The sequence below is a fragment of the Acanthochromis polyacanthus genome, chromosome 3 (genome assembly GCF_021347895.1).
Source record: "Acanthochromis polyacanthus isolate Apoly-LR-REF ecotype Palm Island chromosome 3, KAUST_Apoly_ChrSc, whole genome shotgun sequence".
Lineage (NCBI taxonomy): Eukaryota > Metazoa > Chordata > Actinopteri > Pomacentridae > Acanthochromis > Acanthochromis polyacanthus.
In genome coordinates this window covers 17,200,550-17,221,836 of record NC_067115.1, presented here as the reverse complement: position 1 = coordinate 17,221,836, position 21,287 = coordinate 17,200,550, and the positions used below count along the sequence as shown (strand labels likewise).

Genomic DNA, 21,287 nt, shown 5'->3' with positions numbered 1-21,287 from the left:
AGGAATGTAAAACCAAACTCAACATGTGGCTCCAAAGAGATTTATCAATATTAGGTCGTATATATCTAACAAAGATGGAGAGCTTGTCAAGGTGCATTTACCCTCTTTACTCAAATGCTGTTTCTTCAAATTCAATTAAATCAATAAACCAAATTAATTTTAATTTCATCTGGCGTAATAAACCACATTATCTGAAAAAAAGCCATATGGTCAAAGATACAAATGAAGGTGGCCTGAAAATGATTGATTTAGAATGCCTTAATGGTACATTAAAGATAAATTGGCTTAAATCTTGGCTCAAAAATCAGAGCTCCCTATGGTACTGTATCCCTAACTACATTTTTAAAAAATTGGGTGGTCTAAATCTTTTGCTGGTTTGTGACTTCGAAATTAGTAAGCTTCCTATATCCTTATCAGAGTTCCACAAGCAAATCTTACTGTATTGGAAAATGTTATATGTACACAACTTCTCTCCACATTTAACAGTAATTTGGAACAACCGTTATGTTCTTCATCGTAACAAATCCTTTTATTATGATGACTGGTATAAAAAGAATATTTGGTCAATATTACATCTTATGGACGATGAAGGAAATTTGCTAGATTATGAACAATTCTGTGCAAAATACAACTTCACCCCTCCTTTCTTAGATTTTATGCGTTTACGCAATGCTCTTCCCAAAGAATTTATCTTTTTATCCAAAAATCACCTTGCTCATCAAAAAACACAAGTTAATCTCACTTCTCCCATGATTCATGGAATATCTGTTATAGATAAAAAAAAATGTAGTAACTCTCTTATTAGAAAATGTTTTGCAGATGAATTATTTCCTGAGGAACAAAATAAAAATGATATTCTTTCCAAATTTGATTTAAAAAAAAAAGACCATTTCAATATTGAGAACAATGTATTTATCCTTTCCAGTTGCTCCTAAGGTCAAGGAAACACACTTCAAAATTATGAACAACATCTATCCTTCTAAAGAGTTACTTAGAATTCGTTTTAATATACAAGAAAACAGTTGTACATTTTGTCACGTTGCTATAGAAACAACAGACCATCTTTTCTTTCACTGTGTGACAGTACAAAATTTTTGGGAAGATTTACAGAAATGGATAAAAGAAATATTTCCTTCATCACCATCCTGTTTTTCAAGAGATGATATAACATTTGGTATTTTGGTATCCTCATACCCTTGTGCAATTTGTTGCACTATTGTCTATTTTTTGTCTAATTATTGTTTACCTACTTTATTACCTCTTGACTTTGTTCCCATTTTAAGAGTTTTTCATGTTTTTCCTTCCAAAGCCATGGTTGTTAAATTGTACAAGTTTATTGTGTATTGTTAATAAAAAAAATAAAAAAAAAACACCTGCGCACCTCCCGTAACCAAACACAAACATTAACAAAGTTATTCCTAACACCGCTAATCGTTCTGAAGGAGTCTTTTGTTGCGTAGCCTTTTCAAAAATAAGTGTTGTACTTGAGAGTACCCCATGTATTCGCAGATTTTTGTGACAAAAACGGCAGTAATCATTCACCGCGACGCTTTCTCAGCTGCATGCCATTGTTGTTTGGACTACATGGACTTCAAGGTCGATTTGTTTGTGAGTCACAGCCGTGTTACGCTGACTGGTTCTTTCTTGTTCAAGCTGCATTCGTTAGCCCCTCCTTTTTGAAATCGTCTCCGATCATCACAATGCCAGACTGCCTTTATTTGAATAAAGTCAGTCTGGATTTTCCAGGCAATGTAAAGCTGGGTCAGAAGATAATGCAAGCATCATAGACTGTGATAAGCAACAGATAACACAACAGAAAACTTTGAACATTTTTGCTACCGTTTCTGGCCTGTTGTTTTTGTCTTTATTTGTTCATTGTAATGTCAATGACTCATTCTTTCTTGTTCTCAGGAGTGCAGAGGGGTGAAATACAGCTCAACTAGTGGCTAAATCTAACCACAGGAGTTTGTAAATGCCCAGCTTTCAATCCGCTCTGGAATTTCAGGTCTCAGTGATTTACCTCATTTGCTTGAACATACACATAACTGTATGTTAGTTGACGTAAATATTTAATTCGTTACAAAATTTCAGGTATTTTTCAACCCATGAATGGATTATATCAAATCTACCTGCTGCCGTTGGGACCAGCTGAATGAGGCCACACCCAAGTGAAATACAATGTAATAGAACAGGAAATGTTAACACCTGAATACTGCTTGTCAGTTTTAATCCTGGCTGTCATTCACAGGAAACAGGAACGATCTACAGAAATAGATGACAGGCCTCATAGAGGTTGTGCTTATTATTAACAGTGGGTGTGCCTGTCATTGGGCAGGTGTCTTTTCTGGTGCGAGCGTCACAAGACTTTCTATGACAAGAAACAATATACGGAGGTAGCAATAATGCTTGTTAGAAGATACACTGTTTGTTTTTTGTTTTTTTACAGTAAGATGCCATGCTAAAGGAAACTATCTGGGGAAAACAAAACACACACAGTCATACAAATGCAAATACCACAACTGCCACTTCCACCTCTCTCTTTTCTTGGTTTCTCCAGCTGTGTAGAAACTGCTGATATTTATAACATGCATGTAGGAGTCCTGTTTGAGGCATGACTGCTTCAGAATTTTTAACTGGCTAAGTGCAACTGTCATAGTGAAGTTAAGGCAGGAGATGACAGCAAGTCCTTGGAAAAAGAAGAGTTCCTATTGACACACCCAAGTGAAATACAATGTAATAGAACAGGAAGTGGTAACATCTGCTTGTCTGTTTTAATCCTGGCTGTCATTCACTGTAAACAGAAACGATCTACAGAAATGGATGACAGGCCTCATAGAGGGTGTGTTTATTAACAGTAGGTGTGCTAGAAAAAAAATAAATTAGAACAAGCGATGTGCAGTGTTGTCACAGTTATTCATATTAAACTTCACTTGTTATGTGCCACTTTATTAGGAGAAATCAGGTCAAAGTATTCCCAGAAAGGGGAGAGTCTTCTTTTTTTGGTCTTCTTCTATGGCAAAAAAGAGTCTCAAACCGATTGCAAGCAAAGATGCAGCAGACAAAAATCCAACAAATGTGAACGTGGAATCCATGGTGTTTCACTGCCCCTTATATTTTGAATTGCAAATCAAACCCATGAACCAGTTCCTGAACCAGTCACACAGTATAACCGGCTCATGAAGCTTCTCACGCGATAATTTCAGACTCCTCCCCTAAATGAAGCAGGCCTCAATACGCGCTTCGTGGAAACGCCCCCTCCATTACTCGCCACACACTTCAAAGCCTTGGCACATCTCATAACATCACTACTCATAACTCACCGCTGTCCACTGTCTACACGTCTCCGCTAGATTCTTGCTTGCTCCAGTCTCGTTCTCTTTCCATCTCTGTCTTCAAAATGCCTCTGGAGTTTGAGCTGTGTCCGGGCCGAATGATCGGCGGCAACAATCCGTGTTTCATCATAGCTGAGATCGGACAGAACCACCAGGGAGACATTGAGATTGCCAAGAAAATGATCAAAATGGCAAAGGTAATAGAAATTACACGTACAAGCTCAATTTAAATGATTTCTAACTTGTTTTGTCTTCCCTAGCTTTTAAAACCACCACATCTGTATACACACGAATGGATATGATTTGTGCTTTCCGAACTCCATTTTAAAAAATGATCAATTTTAGATGTTGCTCGCCACTCCTTCCTGTTCGGAATCTTTCATAGGAATCCGTCACTAGTGTCTGATTTACTTCCTTGAATGTTTCTATTCAGTTTAAGTATTGCTTAATGCTAATGCCAATTAAGGAACAATTAAGAAACTTTTACTGAAACGGGGTTGAGCTATGTTGCAGAATGTTAAATTAGGAGAATTCTGAATGAAATTTGGCTTGTTTGTTCATAATGATCGTCCGAGGCTATTATATTTGTGTTAAAATGTGCCCTGTGTCTGTTTTCATTTATTCACTTCAGTCATTCATAGAGTAAATAAACGCACAAATCTGTTATCCATTATTCCGAAATGATCCCCTTTTCCTCTAATTTATGATAGCTGTCTTTCAATGTCTATTAAACCTGCTAGATTATGAGGTGATTTATATGATAAATTATAATTAGCTGGTTACACAACTGATTCTTTGAATCAGTCTGCTACCAACTAAGGCAGGGTTTCCATTAGCTGAGGGTTATGCTGGTGCCTCTGTGGTTTATTTTCTTCTGGGGTTTTGTGCGGCGGACAGTGGGAAAATAATACTTGCACTTACACCTAACAGAAAAAAACACAGAAAACAGCTCAGCTGTTTTCAGAGGTGTGGCTCCTCTAGAATTGTATTTTCAAGGATCTAATTCATAGAACACTTCTGGAAAGAACAATGTTATTTGGTGTCAGCTGCAATGAAATGGATACACAGTTCAGAGTAATTCAAATTTCCAGAGGAATTCATTGAAATGCACTATTTAAACCCAAATGTCTATATTATATAGACAACGTCTCCTCCTGTAGGTAGTGAGAAATTCCTTTCCTGGAACATTCCTATTCAGTTCCAGTTATACATCAAGTCATCATGCAGGAGATTCAAACACACATGCAGCATTATTCTGTTATATTTTCTTATATCCTCCTTCACAGGACTGTGGTGCGGATTGTGCCAAATTCCAGAAGAGTGAATTGGAGTACAAATTCAACAAGCGAGCCTTGGAGCGTCCGTACACCTCCAAACACTCCTGGGGGAAAACTTATGGTGAACACAAGCGCCACCTGGAGTTCAGCCATGAGCAGTACAGAGAGCTGCAGAAGTATGCGGCGGAGGTGGGGATCTTCTTCACCGCTTCAGGGATGGATGAGGTAAGACAAACTTTTCTTCAGTTTTTCCCCTGTTGGTGACGTCAGACGTTAACTTTTTCCTGTCTCTAGATGGCAGTGGAGTTTCTGGATGAGCTCAATGTGCCTTTTTTCAAAGTGGCCTCTTTAGACGCCAACAACTTCCCTTACCTGGAGAAAACTGCCAATAAAGGTGAGCCAACGTAACTGAGGAAATGGCCAAAGTATGAGACTGAATCATTAGCTGTATTTCATGTTAAATAGTGAGTCATTGTTCATGAGTTACAATTAAATCAGTCAACTGTGGAAAACAGTTTGTAAATTGTTTGTAAATTGCAAAACACCCCAAAATAACGGCAAATATCTTTAAAAATGCAGTACAGCAGTGTCATTTTAAGCTCACACCCATAGACTGTATATATAATGGACGTAGCATCTGGCTCCAGAATTGAAGCCAACCCGGAAGTGTCAAAAACTTGCAATATCACGCCGTCCGCTAGGGTTGGCTCCAAAAAGCTTTTGCTCCATAGACCCCAATTCATTTTTGGAAAAAATAAAATTTGATAGACTGATATTCTACAGCTCAGGATTTTTTCCCCGTTAGTTTTCATGGTCAAAATGAGAGATCAGGTGGCCGATCTTAAAATAAATCAATACTGAATTTTAAATAAATCGTTAAAGTTGGCGGAGCCAGGGGGCGTGGCTATGCTTGATAGACAGCAACACAAGCCTCTGCGGTAAAATGTGGGCGGGATAAGAGAGTCCTCAGCCAATCCTGCCCCGAGTTGCTCTCCGGTCCAGTCTGTTTGATGACGCTTTTTACGTCACTGGCTCCAAAAAATCCAAAACGGCGACCAGGAAGTAGCAAAATCCGGGCTTCATTTTCTCAGCGTTGAAACCAACGGGTGACGTCACGGTTAGTTTACGCCTGATCACACCATGTAAAAGAACTAATTCCTGTTAGTTTTAATTAAAGTCAACATGTATTATATATTCTTTAAATACCTTTTATTTCTATGGCTTTATTTTTTTATTTTCTGTTGTTCAACAAAACTGGAGGAAACTGTAAAATAACAGTTAAAAATTATTAATTTTCCTTCAAGTAATGAAATCAAATAATAGCGTAATTTTACGGTTAAATGTGAAGGACTGAATTAGTAGTTGTTAAACAATGCAGGTTTTTGATGTGGACTTTATATACAGTTTTAGCCTGCTTTTATTACAGTCGACATAGAAATGAATACTTTCTTTCTGCGATTATACTAGTTATTTTTGACACTTCTTTGTGTGATTGGATTGCAAGCAGATTGAAGTAACTGTTGAGAAGCAAAGAAAGAACACAAAGACAGAATATTCTACTTTCAGTGATTTCAAACATAATTTAGGTTCCTGCTGTAAAAAGAAGAGTACTTCATTCTTAATCTTATAATTAGTAGTGAAGTATTCATTAAAATATCTTAATTACAGCGTAAAAGATTTCAACATCAACATCAGCTTCACTGTTGTTTTTAGCCCTCCTGTTGTCTCCATTTACGGGCACCAAAAATATTGTTTCCTTGTCTGAAAAAAATCCAAAAATTTAGCAAAAAATTCCCCAAATTTCTGAAAATTTGCAAAACCTTCAGGAAAAATTCAAATATTTTTTTTCTGAATGTTCTTAAACATTTTTTTAACATTTCTTTTTTTTCCACCAAAAAATATTCAAAAATTTCCCAAAAATGTCAAAAACATGAACATCAGAAGTTTCTCTGTGATTTTTTTTTCTGCGGTTTTAAACTTTAAAGCGGGTCAATTTGACCTGCAGGACAACACAAGGGTTACATTTCATCCAGTCTGCTCTGTTTTGTTATTATTTACTACTGACACTGTTTGAGGACTGTTGTAGTTTTTTGTTTTCGGCCAGTGTTAGACATAATGTTAATGAGGCTGCTGTCCTCTCGTCTGTGTCAGGCCGTCCCATGGTGGTGTCCAGCGGGATGCAGTCCATGGAGACGATGCGTCACGTCTACAAGACGGTGAAGCAGCACAACAAGAACTTTACCATCCTGCAGTGTACCAGCGCTTATCCTCTGGAGCCCGAAGACGTCAACCTAAGAGTGATCATGGTGAGCACGACAGAATATTGCTCTGCTGTAAAAATACCGGCACAAAGATGATCGATTCATGGACTGTGAGAACAAGTTTAGTTGTCAGCTTTAATCATCACAATAACACAAACACTCTGCGTTAAAAATATCAATGAAAACTGATCCAGGATGTCCAGTTTGAGTTCCAGACCTCTGGGTTTTAAGGTTTATCAAATGCTGCTTCAAATGCTGTAATATTTTCTGTTTGTTTTAGATCTAGGCTAGAAAGGAAATTCGAGCATCACCTGATGTGACAATTTGATAAGAGTTTTTCAGATAGACTTCTAGACGCTGATGAAAAACAGTGTAATACAAGCATTTGAGTACCTTATATGTCCTTTGGATTTCTGCTGGAATTGTTGAAATAGCTACTCTTGTTGTGATATGATGCAATATAAAACATTTTTATTTTAAAACAATTTCTTTTTACACTTTTAAAATACTACATTTTAATAGCATATCCCCAGTGTCTACTTAACCCTAATCCTCCTGGCTGACTCCAGATATGGACAGACGCTATATTCTGTGATTCAAATTCTTAATGACTTTGTCAATTAATTTGTTCCCGATGACTTCATAGTAGTGTTTTCTGTTTTAATGAGCACTTTAGGAAAAAATGCGATTGCATTGGGCCCAAGCTACACATTTCCTCCTGTGCAGCTTTAATTGATTGAACTATTTGTAGAGTTCATGTTTGCGGTGGGGCCCTGCGACAGACTGGCGACCTGTCCAGGGTGTCCCCTGCCTTCGCCCGAGTCAGCTGGGATAGGCTCCAGCACCCCCCGCGACCCTCGTGAGGATAAAGCGGTGTATAGAGGATGGATGTTTGCGGTGGGTCCTAATCTTAAATATCACTCACAATGGATGGAGGCATTCTGTCGGTCATTCTGAAGAAAAAAGACATATATTTCCTCACGTGCTCCGTTGACAGCCATAAATGCTACTCTTTCTAGGATAAGATGAGATTTAAAGTTAGAAATGCAATATAAAATTTCGTAATAAATTGAAGGGTGGTAAATAAACTTATAAATACTAATGTGGATTGTTAGAATTTTTGTATTTGTATTTAAGAAAAAGTATCTGACTTTGTTTCAGACATTAATTGAGAAAAAATTATTTTACATTCCGCTGTGGTGTTTGCTTCTTACAATAGTTTATTCTTAAAGGTAGCCGTAGCTTCTTTGCAAGTACGTGAATGTCTTACAACCGTTTCTTTAACAGTAATGTTTGTGTCGCCCACTTGTTGACTGCAGGAATATCAAAAGGAGTTTCCAGATATTCCCATTGGGTATTCTGGCCACGAATCTGGAATCAGTATTTCGGTGGGGGCTGTAGCTTTGGGGGCGAAGGTCGTCGAGCGTCACGTAACTTTGGACAAGACGTGGAAAGGAAACGACCATGAAGCCTCTCTGGTGCCCTCTGAACTGGCCGAGCTGGTTCGCTCCATCCGACTGGTGGAGAGGGCGCTGGGCAGCGGCATCAAGAAGATGCTACCCTGTGAGAAGCCGTGCCATGACAAAGTAAGTTAGCATTTCTCTACAAGAAATATTCCCAAAAAAGCCCCAACTGTTGGTTCAATCGTCTGTTTTTACTGATGAGCAGAGCTGAAGCATCTGAGCTGTTTGTACTTTGTGCTACCAGAACAATCATAACGTCTCTCTTCTTTTGCTCTTTTTCCTCCAGCTGGGAAAATCAGTAGTGGCCAAGGTAAAGATCCCCAAAGGAACAGTCCTGACTGCGAGCATGCTGGCAGTGAAGGTGGCCGAGCCGATGGGCGTCGCCGCTGAGGACATCTTCCAGCTGGTCGGTAAAACCGTGACAGAAGATGTGGAGGAGGACGAGAGCGTCACACCTGAGGTGGTGGAGAGTTAGGACAAGAAGGCAAAGTGCTGAGAGCGGAGGAGAGGTTTGAAACTGGTAAAGAAAGGCAATTAATTTGAGGAGAAATTTAATTAATTTCTATGGGGATAATTTAGGAAGAACTTAAGATGACACACGGTGGAGGGTCGAGGTAATTTTGCCTGGCACAGCAGAGATTTCTGATATTTAATCCACAGATCATCAGTAATTTGTTACAGAATTCAGCAGTCCTTTTGAGCATGATAGCTTAAATGTTAGTGGTAGCTCATTCTCGTTCTTAGTTCTTGTTAGCCAAAACATTTTTACATTGTCTAAGAGCTGCCTTAACATAAAATGCAAACTTTCTGGCAAACCGGCTTGTTGACAAGTCCAGAGGCTCCGTGGTAGTTTCAGCTGTGTGGTCAGATCAGTGCAGGGATGATGGATGTTACTGTTACCTGAACACTCCATGCACTACAGTTTTAACCTGCAGAGAAGAGATTAAATGAATACTGAATACATTTAGGTGAAGCTGCTATTGCTCGTCTCATCCCACAATAGAGCCTGTTTGTCCAGCAGTTCACCTAAAGTAGTACCAGAAAGGGCTTTTACTCGTACGACTTCTTTGAGAGAAGCCAAACACATGAAGTCAAATCAAACTCTAAGAGCGAATCTGTATCAGATTTACTGAAACTCTATGGATGCCTTATTTTTTTGGACACAGCCTAATCTTTTTTTCATCATCAACTCCTCATGTTTTAGTTCTGCAACCAACAGCATCCTGTAATCGTCATTTCTACCTGAAGGACGTTAGTTTACTCGTGTAAATGTTTGTATCTGTTGAGATCTGTGATGAAGCCTCCAAATAAAATTCTGCTGAAACGGTAATGTTGTTCTTTGCTCAAATCAGCCCAGTCTTTGTACGTGATGGATGCACTCTGTCATGACAGGTTTCATGTTTATTGCCGTGTGATTATGACTCCACGTCTCTTTGCATCTGTTTAGATTGGATGTGTCAGATCTGAGGTTTTCTAACACATAAGGTGAGTTGGAGTCAAAAATCACACTACTTTTTAAATTCGTTACTCGACAGAGTTTTATTTTTGCATACATGATCATAACTCTGCTTACATATCAGAAAAAAGACTCAGATTGTGGGTGAATAGATCAGAGCCAGGCCGATAATCAGTCAAACACAACGTATTAACAGGCTGAAAACATTCTCAAGCATTTTCACAAGTAAACGGTCACTAGAACAACTGAACGTTTCTTTTTCGTATACTTTAACAAAAAACATCTTCTTGTTATAAATGGCTTCACTATTCAAACTGCAATGAAATAAGATAAGATAAGATAAGATAGACTTTATTGATCTCACAAAGGAGAAATTTACTGTTACAGGGCTCTTCGGAAAAAAAAACAGGAGTGCAAAAAGTCACGAAAGTGCAAGTACAAGATAATAAATATTGCACATAATAACAACTACACAGTAGTGTTATACCGTCTGATGGCAGTGGGGATGAAGGACCTGCGGTAGCGCTCCTTCTTGCACTGAGGGTGTCTGAGTCTCGTGCTAAAGGAGCTGCTCAGCTCCACTACAGTCCGGTGCAGTGGGTGGGAGCTGTTGTCCATGATGGATGAGAGCTTGGTCAACATCCTCCTCTCACCCACATCCATCACAGAGTCCAGTGGGCAGCCCAGAACAGAGCTGGCCCTCTTGGTCAGCTTGTTCAGTCTCTTCATGTCCCACTCTGTGCTGCCCGGGGCCCAGCAGACAACAGCGTAGAGGAAAGCAGAGGCTACCACAGTGTCGTAGAAAGTCCTTAGTAGAGGTCTGCACACTCCGAAGGACCTCAGCCTCCTCAGAAGGTGGAGGCGACTCTGGCCCTTCTTGTACAGAGCATCAGTGTTGTGAGACTGGATATGACCCTCAGTTTACTCACAAACAATCCTCACCACTGAACTGTGTCGAACAAAATCAAGAAAATTAGCTGTCTGAGCAACACCTCACACTGAGAGGATACTGAAAGGAAAATGTGGTTGTTTTTGAGTAATACATTCCCATATACTGGATCCGTCTATATTTTGTGTTAAAAGAATAGAAATGAGCAGACGTGTCTTCCCAGTGCCCTGCTGATCCCTCTGATTTAAAATCACTGGATCAGGCGTCTCATGTTGGCTGAAGAGACAGGAGTGGCCAAGCAATTCAAAAAGTTTGCCGCTTAATGTTTGTAATCTGGCACAAGTAGACAGATGGTCCTAAAAAGGGTGGGTGGTCAGGTGGATTTAAAATGAGCCAACTTCCCCTTAATGTAGGATCTGATATTAAAATATTATAAAGAAATCTAAATTTGGAAGACTCCAAATTGTAACTATAATTTTAAAATATCACACTTTGCTCTCTGTTGTGGTCGCTTCAAGTTACATACTTATGTTCTGAGAACATCAAATCAAATCTGAACTTTAAAAAAGGAGAGGATAATTACTGCTGCTCGTTTTAAGCTTGGTTAAAAACAACAATTATAAAGCACATTTGTGAATTAGCACATTTCAGACACTAGAATCTTGCTTTGTGATTTAAAGGCTTAATCGCTAATTCAACTCTCTGACAGCGAGTTTTCATTTTGATGCAGTTGCTTCTCAAAGGATACCTGATGGTTTTGAAGAAGCCATACTGTTCTTGAACACTAGATAGAGCTGTTTTTCTATTTTCTTAAATCCTTCAGCCATCAACAAACTGGATCTACCTAAGCACAGCGTGGCTGAATGTGTTAGCTCCATTTAAAGACAGGAAAAGCACTTTCAAATCAATATAGAAACCTTTGTCCTCTCGTCTGTTACATGGATTCAGTGATATCTGAATTGCTGCCTCTGCAAATCAGAGAGTTAGTCTTTCAAAGATGCTGGAAAAATTCTGGGAACCCTCTGTTGTGGCGATAATGCTGGCAGTAAAAGGTGGAGCTAATTAGCATTCATTAGCTTGTAAAGTTCTAACTTCCCAGCTGCTGATGACCCTCATTGCAGCCCACAGCCCTTTTTCTGTGAACCCCCAGCTGCTCTAGACTGAAATCTGAGGAAAAACACTTGCTCCACAGTCTTAAAATAAAATTTAAAAAAAGTTAAAAAAAAATGTGTCAGCAGCGGCGCGCAAGAGGAAACAGGTGCAAATTCAGTTGGGTGCTAGACCTCGAAAAATAGCAACGTCTGCATCTGCAATGTAATTCCATCTCATTTCATTAAGAGACTCGTTTTGTTAGTTTGTTTGTGCTGAAGCATACCACTCCGGCATGTGAAGTTAGTTATTTATTATGCCAAATATTTTTATTTCAATGCAATAGGAAAAATTAAAGCAGAATATACAAGCACTGCAACTTTGAAGTCAAACTATAATATACATTTGATGTTTTAAAAATGTCTGTTTTGGTGTTTATGCACAGTTCATTTTAGTGTGTTTTTTTCAGGAGAGTTAACTATAGAAGTAACTTGAAAAAAACAAATATTTAAAGGTGTTCCTATGCTCTATTTTGTTTGTTTGTTTACAGCACTTCATGATATTTTGAAATGATGCATTAGTTTAATCCTGTCCCACCAACATAGTCTGGTCTCGTCATCTAGTCGTAAGCGAAGGCCGAGAGTTGGCATTTATCGTGATCGAGATACATTACTTTGAACAGTTACACGTTCATGTCAATCACAACAGTGTAAGACGTGCTACCACATCATGCTTTAGGGCAGGGGTGTCAAAGTCAGTTCCTGGAGGTCCACTATCCTGCATGTTTTAGATGTTTCCCTCTTCCAACACACCTGATTCAAATGATCAGCTCATCATCAAGCTCTGCAGAAGCCTGATAACGAGCCTGATCATTTGAATCAGCTGTGTTGGAAGAGGGAAACATCTAAAACATGCAGGATAGTGGCCCTCCAGGAACGGATCTTGACACCCCTGCTCTAAGGGAACATTTTCTCCTCTATTCCAATCTGTTTACGCAGTTTGGACTCCATGAAACTTTAACTTTTGTAATGATATGAATAATAAAGCACCAGGCAGCATTAATCACAAATATCCAAGTATATCTGATGAGCAGCCAAATATTATGCAAATTTTAAATAATAACTGCACATAAACTATTATACTATGCCACACATACTGCAATGTTTAATCTAATGCCAGTGTCCAGTTCATGTGGAGCCCTGAAACTGACAAAAAAAATGTATAGTATAGAGTTCCTGGGCTAAAGATATAACTGAATGTGCTGCAGTGAATAATATTCTTCAACAAATAGTTAAAATCAAGCATAAAAAGAAACATTTTTCTCTAACTTCCTGTTAGTTTATGTTTTTCCTTTGTCACTATTTAGCTGATAAAATCTTATTTTACTGTCATCTCTCACTAGTTAATTTCATTTTTCAACTCCCTCACTTTTCTACACACAGAAAAATAAAGGTTAAATTTTGTACCCAATAGGCACTTTTATCAGGAATGTTCCCTGCAAGTACAAAGGTGGTCCTTAAGGTGATTAACTTTGGACCTTTATTTAATTTTAGAGGTACAAAATCACTGCTCAGAAAAAATGGTACAAAGTTGTACCAGTAGGAGTCAGTGTGGGGTGGGGTGTTTCCTCGCGGACGACAGAAAAGGCGCCAGAAATGTAAAATGGCGGAAGGTCCAGGTTTACGCAGCCTGTCCACCGAAGAACTTATTAAAAAAATATCTGAAGCTGGGATCAACGTTAACGAAGAAGAGGCAAAAAAAATTCAGGGGTAAGTAAATGGACCTATTTCTGTTCATGGCCTAACTCACTCAAAAGGAATTTAACATTTACTTGCTAACAGCCCCCTGCTAGCATGTTATGTGTTACTGGATCAACTAGCTTAGCCATCTTGTCAGCAATTTTAGAATATCAGTATTTCAGTGAAATACCGTCACGGTAGCTTAGTATTTTCAATGTTTATGTGTTTAAGTACTTATCATTTTGTGGCTTTGTGTTTGCGGTGCACTCGCCCGTAAAACCCCCTTCAGGTCAGCTAAAGTCTATCCTAAAAGAGCTCCGATATTTTCACTTGAACAAGAAGCGGCATTCCGAGCTTTTGTTATTCTACTTAAATTTTGAATTACTGTTAGCGTTAAGTCTTTATAGCATACATAACTTTGTAGTATTCAACTTTATTAAACATTTGCCATGTTAGCTGATCTCTGCTAAATATTTTAACGGAAATTCGAATTTGAATTCAACACGCCCCGCGGTATATTTTTAATACCTGTATATAATGTAAATTCAACTGAAATATTTATGACTAGTTGATGTAAGTTCGGCGCTGTGTTCAGCTTGGCACCGTAAATTGCTAAGAACAGATTCTCTGCCTTCTTTTAAGCCGAGCCCTTTTTGGTGTGAGACGCAAGCGTGTGTCACACGGTGGTGCTGTTACTGCTAATGGGGTTGTGAGTGCGGTCTGGGCGGCATGGTACTGTTCTCCGTTTATTTGGCAAAGTGGGTCTTTTCTGTTTGCTGAAGACTATGTTTGGCTAGTACGCTGCGTGGTTTGGATCTGTGAGGCCGAGGTACAGAGCGGAGCACACCGAGCTCCACGCCACAGCTCTGTCACTGCACGCCGCTCCCCGCACCTCGGCCTCGTCAGAACCAAGCAGCGTACCAGCAGCTCCACAAGGCACTTATTTAACTGTTGCGTGCTTAATCTGCGTATCTGCGTCTGTGTGTCTGTGCATACCGTGCGCGGCGTGCATGTATGTGTGCCTGTGTAACACTTCTTAGAAAATGATGTCGATGGAGAAACAGTGGATTGTGGATTGACAGAAGCCATGGTTGCATACCTGTTCGACGGGTCATTCAAAAAGCAAGTCAAGTTTCAACAGTTCATTCGCAAGTACAAGGAAGGTGAAATCCCCATTACCTTAGAGCCAGTGCCAGTGGAAGTCTACTGTCCATCTACATCTACAACAGAGCTTCAGTGTCTGCCATCTACTGACACAAGGCAAGTGTATCACCTTAAAACTGGCTGTGAATGAATGAGACATATTTTCTGATGTATTTTTCTGTTAATGTTATTCAATGTTTTATGTAATGCTGCAGCATGTCACCTTGGGTTTTAAGTTTTCTGTTGGTATATGTGCAGTAGATTATGTTAAAAGTCAACAAGAAGGTGCAATGCTGACATGTTTTTCTGATTGTCTAAAGGGGATATTTTGGAAAATACAATTCAAAGGGGTTAGTTAACTTAAAAATAATTGACTTTATTTGCTTTGGGGTGTTTGCCTAACCTTGCCAGCAAGTTGATTTCTCGCGATATTTGTGAATTCACAAATCTCTCAAGAAACCATCTTGCACCGCTCCCGCATTCACTGTTCATACAGAGCCAAGTTGGCACGGGCCAATCACGCAGCAGTATTGGTGTGTGGGGCGGGATATCCGGGTGTGAAGATATCTATGGTGAAGACGACACCAAGCGCCAGTAGATCAAAACAAACATGGCAACGGAGGACAACGATCGTGTAGATGCTGCTATTAAGTCAGTTTTAGCTGAATCTCCTATCGCTTCTTTGAAGGAAGAACAATGAGAGGCGCTTTGCGCATTTCTGGATGGTAAAGATTGTTTGTGCTTTTTTACCTACGGGTTTTGGTAAGAATTTAATCTACCAATTGGCTCCGCTCGTTGTGAAGATCCCGCGATTGGCTAAAAACAAACCTGTCAGAGGCGGGACATACTGTTGCATTGTCCAATCCGTGCCTCTTTCCTCCGAACGGATTTACATGGAGCGGTCCCAGATTGATATTGTGGAGTACTATCAAGTACTACACAATTATTAATCTGGCTATTGCCAGGTTAGTGTTTGCCCACTCATCTGTATATTGTGGTCCTTTTGTTTATCACATTAACTTGACATTTGACTGGGATTATTGTAATTTTTAAACCTTAATGTTGCTTTAACAGTTCTGTTGTAGAGCATTGTTGAACTGTTTAAAGTTATTGGAGTTTTCAAACAGAATATTCAATTGGCCCAGGCCTACACATACATTCATTGTGGAAAAAAAAAAACATTTAAAAAAGTGTGTAAATATGACTGAAAATGACAAAAAATACACGCTAAAATCTCTCAGCTTCATTGCAAACAGGGAGCTATCTGGGCAGAAATGTTCTATGACAAGATGTTTTGGAGTCCCCCCTCCCCCCCGTTTTTTTCCTTTTTTGTTCTTTTGTTTAAACATTTAATAAAGTGATTTCATTTCAGTGGAGAAGTGACTCACAAGAGACTACCTATCGTGACTGTCATTCCAACCTTTCCCAAAGATGTACAGATGAAACTGGATGCAAGAGAACCATGTCACAGAGTCCCCAAACTCCGCAACAAAATTATCAGAGTGCTGTATGAAATGATGGCAGAATACACCCTGTACGTAATCATTCTTTACTATATTTATTCTATTGTTGTACTACATGTGTTAAAAAAAAAACAAAAAAAACAACAACAACAAAAATCTTTCTGTCTTTGAGATAGGTATCCAACCAATACAGAGTACACTCAAGTTGCCAAGGCTCTGATCATGAAATACCCTTTCCTGAGAGACAGGGAGGGAAATGGCTATGTAAGCCATGGATTTTGTTTACTTGTTCTTTATTAGCACAGTTGGCCTACTAATTGTGTGTGATTTTTTTCCTAGCACACCTGGCACGTCTTTGAAGCGAAAATTTAAAGCGGAACGTGCACCACTTGTCAGTGACACTGAAGTTAGAAAGCTGAAGGAGAAGTTTGGCCATGCAAAGCAGTCCAAGGTTACCAACATCTCTTCAAATGTCTCTCGTAAGCCGTCAAGTCAGTCATTTGTAAGTGCACATGTATTATTCATATTTAACATTTTAACTTGTTGTATAAATAATCCGAGTGGAATACATTTGAGAAGTTTCAAATGCAAAACAAGAAGTCTTTACTGGTCACTGTCTGAGCACTGTTTTTTTTTTTTATGCCAAAGGAAATTTGTGTTGGGGAGGATTCTGTGCTGCCTTTCATAATGGGACACCGTGTTCCTCCTGGTAGCAGATACTGGCATGTGTTCTTGCTATGTAGAGATATTGCAGACATTGTTTTGGCAGATAAAGTGAGGAAAGACGAACTAGCCTATCTAGAATTGCTTGTACACGCATTCCTTTCTGAGATGAAAGAGGTTTTTGGAACTGTGTTAACACCTAAATGTCATTACCTTGTACATTATACAAGACTTATGTCAATGTATGGTCCTCTTCATTCTCTGTGGTGCATGCGTTTCGAAGGAAAACATCAGTATTTTAAGAGACTGACTAATAACTGTCGAAATTTCAGAAACATAACCGTGACACTTAGCACTCGCCACCAGCTAAAACAGTGTTGGGAATTTTCACCAAGTAATATCTTAGGGGATTTTGAAAAGGTGCCTGGAAAGAAGCGTCAGCACACCAATATTGTCTCTACCCATTTGTCTTCAAACTGCACTACAAGAAAGTTGCAACTTCAGCAATGTGGAAGGGAAAGTAATTCAGCGTGTATCTGAAGTGACTGTAGGCAATATCAAGTATGCTATTAGAGATGTATTGACATTAGACTTTGTACATGAGGAAAAGATTCCAGTGTTCGGACAGATTAAATACATTCTTAACATTGACACTATGTGGTTTCTTTGCTGTAAAATTTTGCATCCAATGTCTTTTGACTTGCATTTTCACGCATATCGTGTAAAAGTAGACAGTGAGTGGATTTTGCTTAAACCTGGAGATGAAAAAGACCATACATCACTTGACACGTACACTATTGATGACAAGTTGTATGTTGGATTTAGATGTTCTGTATAAATACTTGTGCAAGTTTTGCAAGGCTTTATGAATGGATTACTAGAGACAAACTCTGTCTGTCTTCAACATTCTAGTTGTAACTCATCTTTTGTCTTCTGTTCAGTTTTATATAACTTTTGGGTTGAAGACAAATGTTTAAGAATATTGCCTAAATGTAATGCACTGCAAATGAAATGAACTGATGGTTAAATTTTGATCAATAAATGTATTTTGTACATTTTAAGGGTTTGTTTTTGTCTCTTAAAGGTACCAAATCACCATGTCGCTGCAGCTGTACCTCATCAGGTACATGCATTGTACCTTTTTAAAGGGTACAGATTTGTACCTCTATATAAAGGTACATATTTGTCACTAGAGGTGCAGAAATGTGCTTATAAAGGTACAGACGATAAGGTACAATAATGTTCCTATGTTAAGAGGTACAATTTTGTTCTCCACTAGGGTACAGCTGGAGCGACGAATCCTTTGTACCCTTTTAGGTCCATTTCTGTCCCTCCATTTCTTAGTGTGTATGTGTTCGTTTGCTAGTGTTGAATTATTTATCTGTTTTTCTAACCCAACATTTTTCTATCTGAGGCACATTTGGGGCTTAAATGTGTTTGTATTTTAGTTAATAATCTTTATATTTCTTTTACAGTCATTTTAAAATATTTAACTAACTACCAGAGAAAGCTGCAGCTGATAAATCAGCCAGAAAAAAAAAAAATCTAGAAAGTGGCAGCAAACTAGACATGAGAAGCTGGAGATCTCAGCCCCAAATCAGTGATCTATTGCTTTAAAAACAACAGAAAAGTGCAAACTGCATGTGTGTTTGACAGACAAAGCCACAGTAGCGCTGAAACCTCCAATGCTGCTCTATTCATAGTCTCATTAAATAGATCTTACCGATTACCACAGAGAAAAAAAGTCCCTCTCCATCTCATATGTAACTTAGCCGCTATTTCAGGCAGAAGCTTTAGCCAATAAGCTGCTGATCCCAGCTTCACAGGGTTACATCTTTGTCTCTTACCTTTCACTGCCTGAGCACACCGACTTCATAAGTGAGAGACTTCTGATCTTTGAATAATGTCAGAAATGTATTCGTCACTGGATTGTGCAGTTACAATCAACGTTTGCAGGTATAATTCTCTGCAACCCTTTGGTTCATATTTAAGTTCAGTCACATGATGTAAAGCACATGTACTTTGCATAGTAGTATTTCAAAGTCAAGCCCTGACAGATATTACTTATTATTGGAAGAGAGATGTGTTGCATATGTAACATGAAAAAGCCACTGAAGGTCTTGTGAGGGTTGTTCTGCATGCCAAGAGACTTATTAGTATTTGAAGTTCTGCATGCAATGTACCTCAACCTACCTAGAAAGAGGGTTAGGTTAGCTGGTTGGTTATGCAACCACTTTAGCCTTTTCAGGACTTTACATAACCCTTGACATAGGCGCTACAGCCAAAATACACAATCATTGCTAAGCTCAAACTCCTCAGGCCTCCTCAGGTCATGCCATTGTCTCATTATTTTACAGTGTTTAAATATATAGACAGATATCGAGCAGAAAACACTTCATCAAAGCAGTTCAGTTTGTGCTTTTTCTTGTGTCTTTAATAGTTAATAAAATCAAAAAGGCCACCTGGGCCAAGCTAAAAATGTCAAATTTTATTATCCATAATGGAGAATATCTAGAATGCTAGCTCAGGCTTTTAGATTGTTTAAATGGTGAGGAGAGAAGCCAAGTGTCAATCAACGCAACAATTTGCTTAATTAGCGCTGCAGTCCATGAAGTATGCACCCGTTCAATTGGATGAGTGCAGCAGGAGGTGAGAAACTATCAGCAAGTCTAGTTGGACTTAATCCCAACAACTTTATGTGGTTTGTCACTTAATTCATTCTCTTCACACAATGCTAAATTGCCCAACATTTAAATGCATTTCTCTTGCAGTGAATAATATTTCTTGTATTTTTCATCATAAAACTTATTCTTTCAATTTCAAACTTTCTTTCATAACACTACACTTGCTAATTCTTCCCATTCTCCATCACCCTCACACATATACTCTGCACTATGTTAAGGCCATGCTATATAACAGAGTAAGACATGACATTTGAACTCAACCTCAGGTACCTGCCGCTGAAGCTTACAGTTCTCACGTGTAAATCCATGGCCTGACTTCAAGTGCTCTCATGCACAAAAGCACACACGCGCACAATAAATCACCACAGAACTTTACCATGCAAAACTTAATATCCATTTCCCATTTTACAAAATCATTTTCGTAGAATTTTGCACATTAGATTTTGTAATTTCAAAAGGGGGAGTTTGTAAATGTGTGTCAGCTGTGCTGTAGCCCTGCAGTTAACAGTCGAAGGGTCTAAGTGGGTCCAGATTAGCATTTGCAAGCATTGTTGGGCTACAACACAGGCAGGATTGTGTCCTAAGAGCAGGTGCTGTAACCAGAGCTAATTACAGACATGTGGGAAATGAAAGACAGAGGGCACAGTGACATTACTTCCAACAGGTTTGTATTTATAGTATGTAGCGCCAACAAGAACTGCAAAAATGTGGCAAAATAGTTATTACAAAATGGAAATGGTGAAAGACAACCTGTGTAAAGAGTATCAATAAAAATGCAAAAGTATAAATAAATGCAAAATAAAGTTAATAAAGGTGAATGACAGTGTGCATGACTTGCGCCTTTTTCATTCTAAACTGATTGGCAGTCTGCTTTTAAAGTTATGAAGCTCACACAGATGTCATGCAGCATCTCCTCTGACTGTCGCTGATGTTGTCTGGATTTGCACAGGTACCAAGTGGGATAGTTTTCAAGGGCTTTGAGTAGAGGACTATGATCTGATAGCACAACCGGTTTCAGCCCCACCGACCTATAAGCTCGTTGTGTAAGACCATTCATTGGGTGTGGAGATGGGAAGAATTTATGCAGCACAGGGGGGGAGGGGGTGGGGGGGAGAGGAGGTTGCGAGCCAGTAGGAGGGGAGGGTCAGTAGAAAGAGGAGCAATAAGGAAGATGGACAGTGATCCTCATTCTTGGACAGTGACATAGGCAGAGGGAGGACAAGGAAGAAAGAGAAAAGGTGGAGGCAGGGAGGCAGTGTCAAAGGGGGGAGGGACACTGTGAGGGAGGAGGTCCCCCTGCACCTGGTGCCCCAGAGCTCCACCTCTGCTCAGAGAGGAAAATCTCACTAAGGATTTACTGCTGGGACCTTCAGACTGAACACTGAGTGCCCAGGATCGTTCTGCCTTTGGAGTCAATTTATTGGAATATTCCCTCAGTGATCCAGGACCTGACTAGCTGAGACGTGCTGGAGTCCTTTTTCGCCGAATGGGAGCTAACCAAGAGCGGTATGAGAACCAAAATGAAAACTTATGTGCCTTCTGTGTGCAGCTGTAGTCCATTGTTACTCTATAATGTACTATATGAGCTCAGCTTGACTCCTAAAGAGCTGCTTACATAGCAGAATATTGAGATTTGAAAACCTTTAATATTGTGTTTTCAATCACTGGAATTTAAATTTCAGAGCAGATTGAGATTGTGCACAAATTTAAGGACTTCAGTGCAGTTTGTCCAAATATGATTGCTTTAATTTTGAAAAAATAAAATGCAAATGAATTATTCTCAGTTCATTTTATTGGTGCCTGCTTTTTGACTTTGTGTTGTGGCGCC

The 21,287-nt window shown here is 39.2% G+C and overlaps 1 protein-coding gene and 1 long non-coding RNA gene across 2 annotated transcripts; both read left to right on the top strand.

The window, feature by feature from the left end:
* Positions 1 to 3,323: 3,323 nt before the first annotated feature.
* LOC127530204 (sialic acid synthase-like) lies at positions 3,324 to 9,663 on the top strand. The gene is made up of 6 exons (XM_051945284.1): positions 3,324 to 3,529; positions 4,619 to 4,834; positions 4,904 to 5,003; positions 6,761 to 6,915; positions 8,190 to 8,456; positions 8,620 to 9,663. The coding sequence occupies exons 1-6, from the start codon at positions 3,398 to 3,400 to the stop codon at positions 8,806 to 8,808; spliced, it is 1,059 nt and encodes a 352-aa protein (XP_051801244.1). The 5' UTR covers positions 3,324 to 3,397; the 3' UTR covers positions 8,809 to 9,663.
* Positions 9,664 to 15,773: 6,110 nt separating this feature from the next.
* Positions 15,774 to 17,830, top strand: LOC110965544 (uncharacterized). The gene is made up of 2 exons (XR_007940784.1): positions 15,774 to 16,183; positions 16,289 to 17,830. It is a non-coding gene; the product is annotated as an uncharacterized LOC110965544 (long non-coding RNA).
* The last annotated feature ends 3,457 nt before the right edge of the window (positions 17,831 to 21,287 follow it).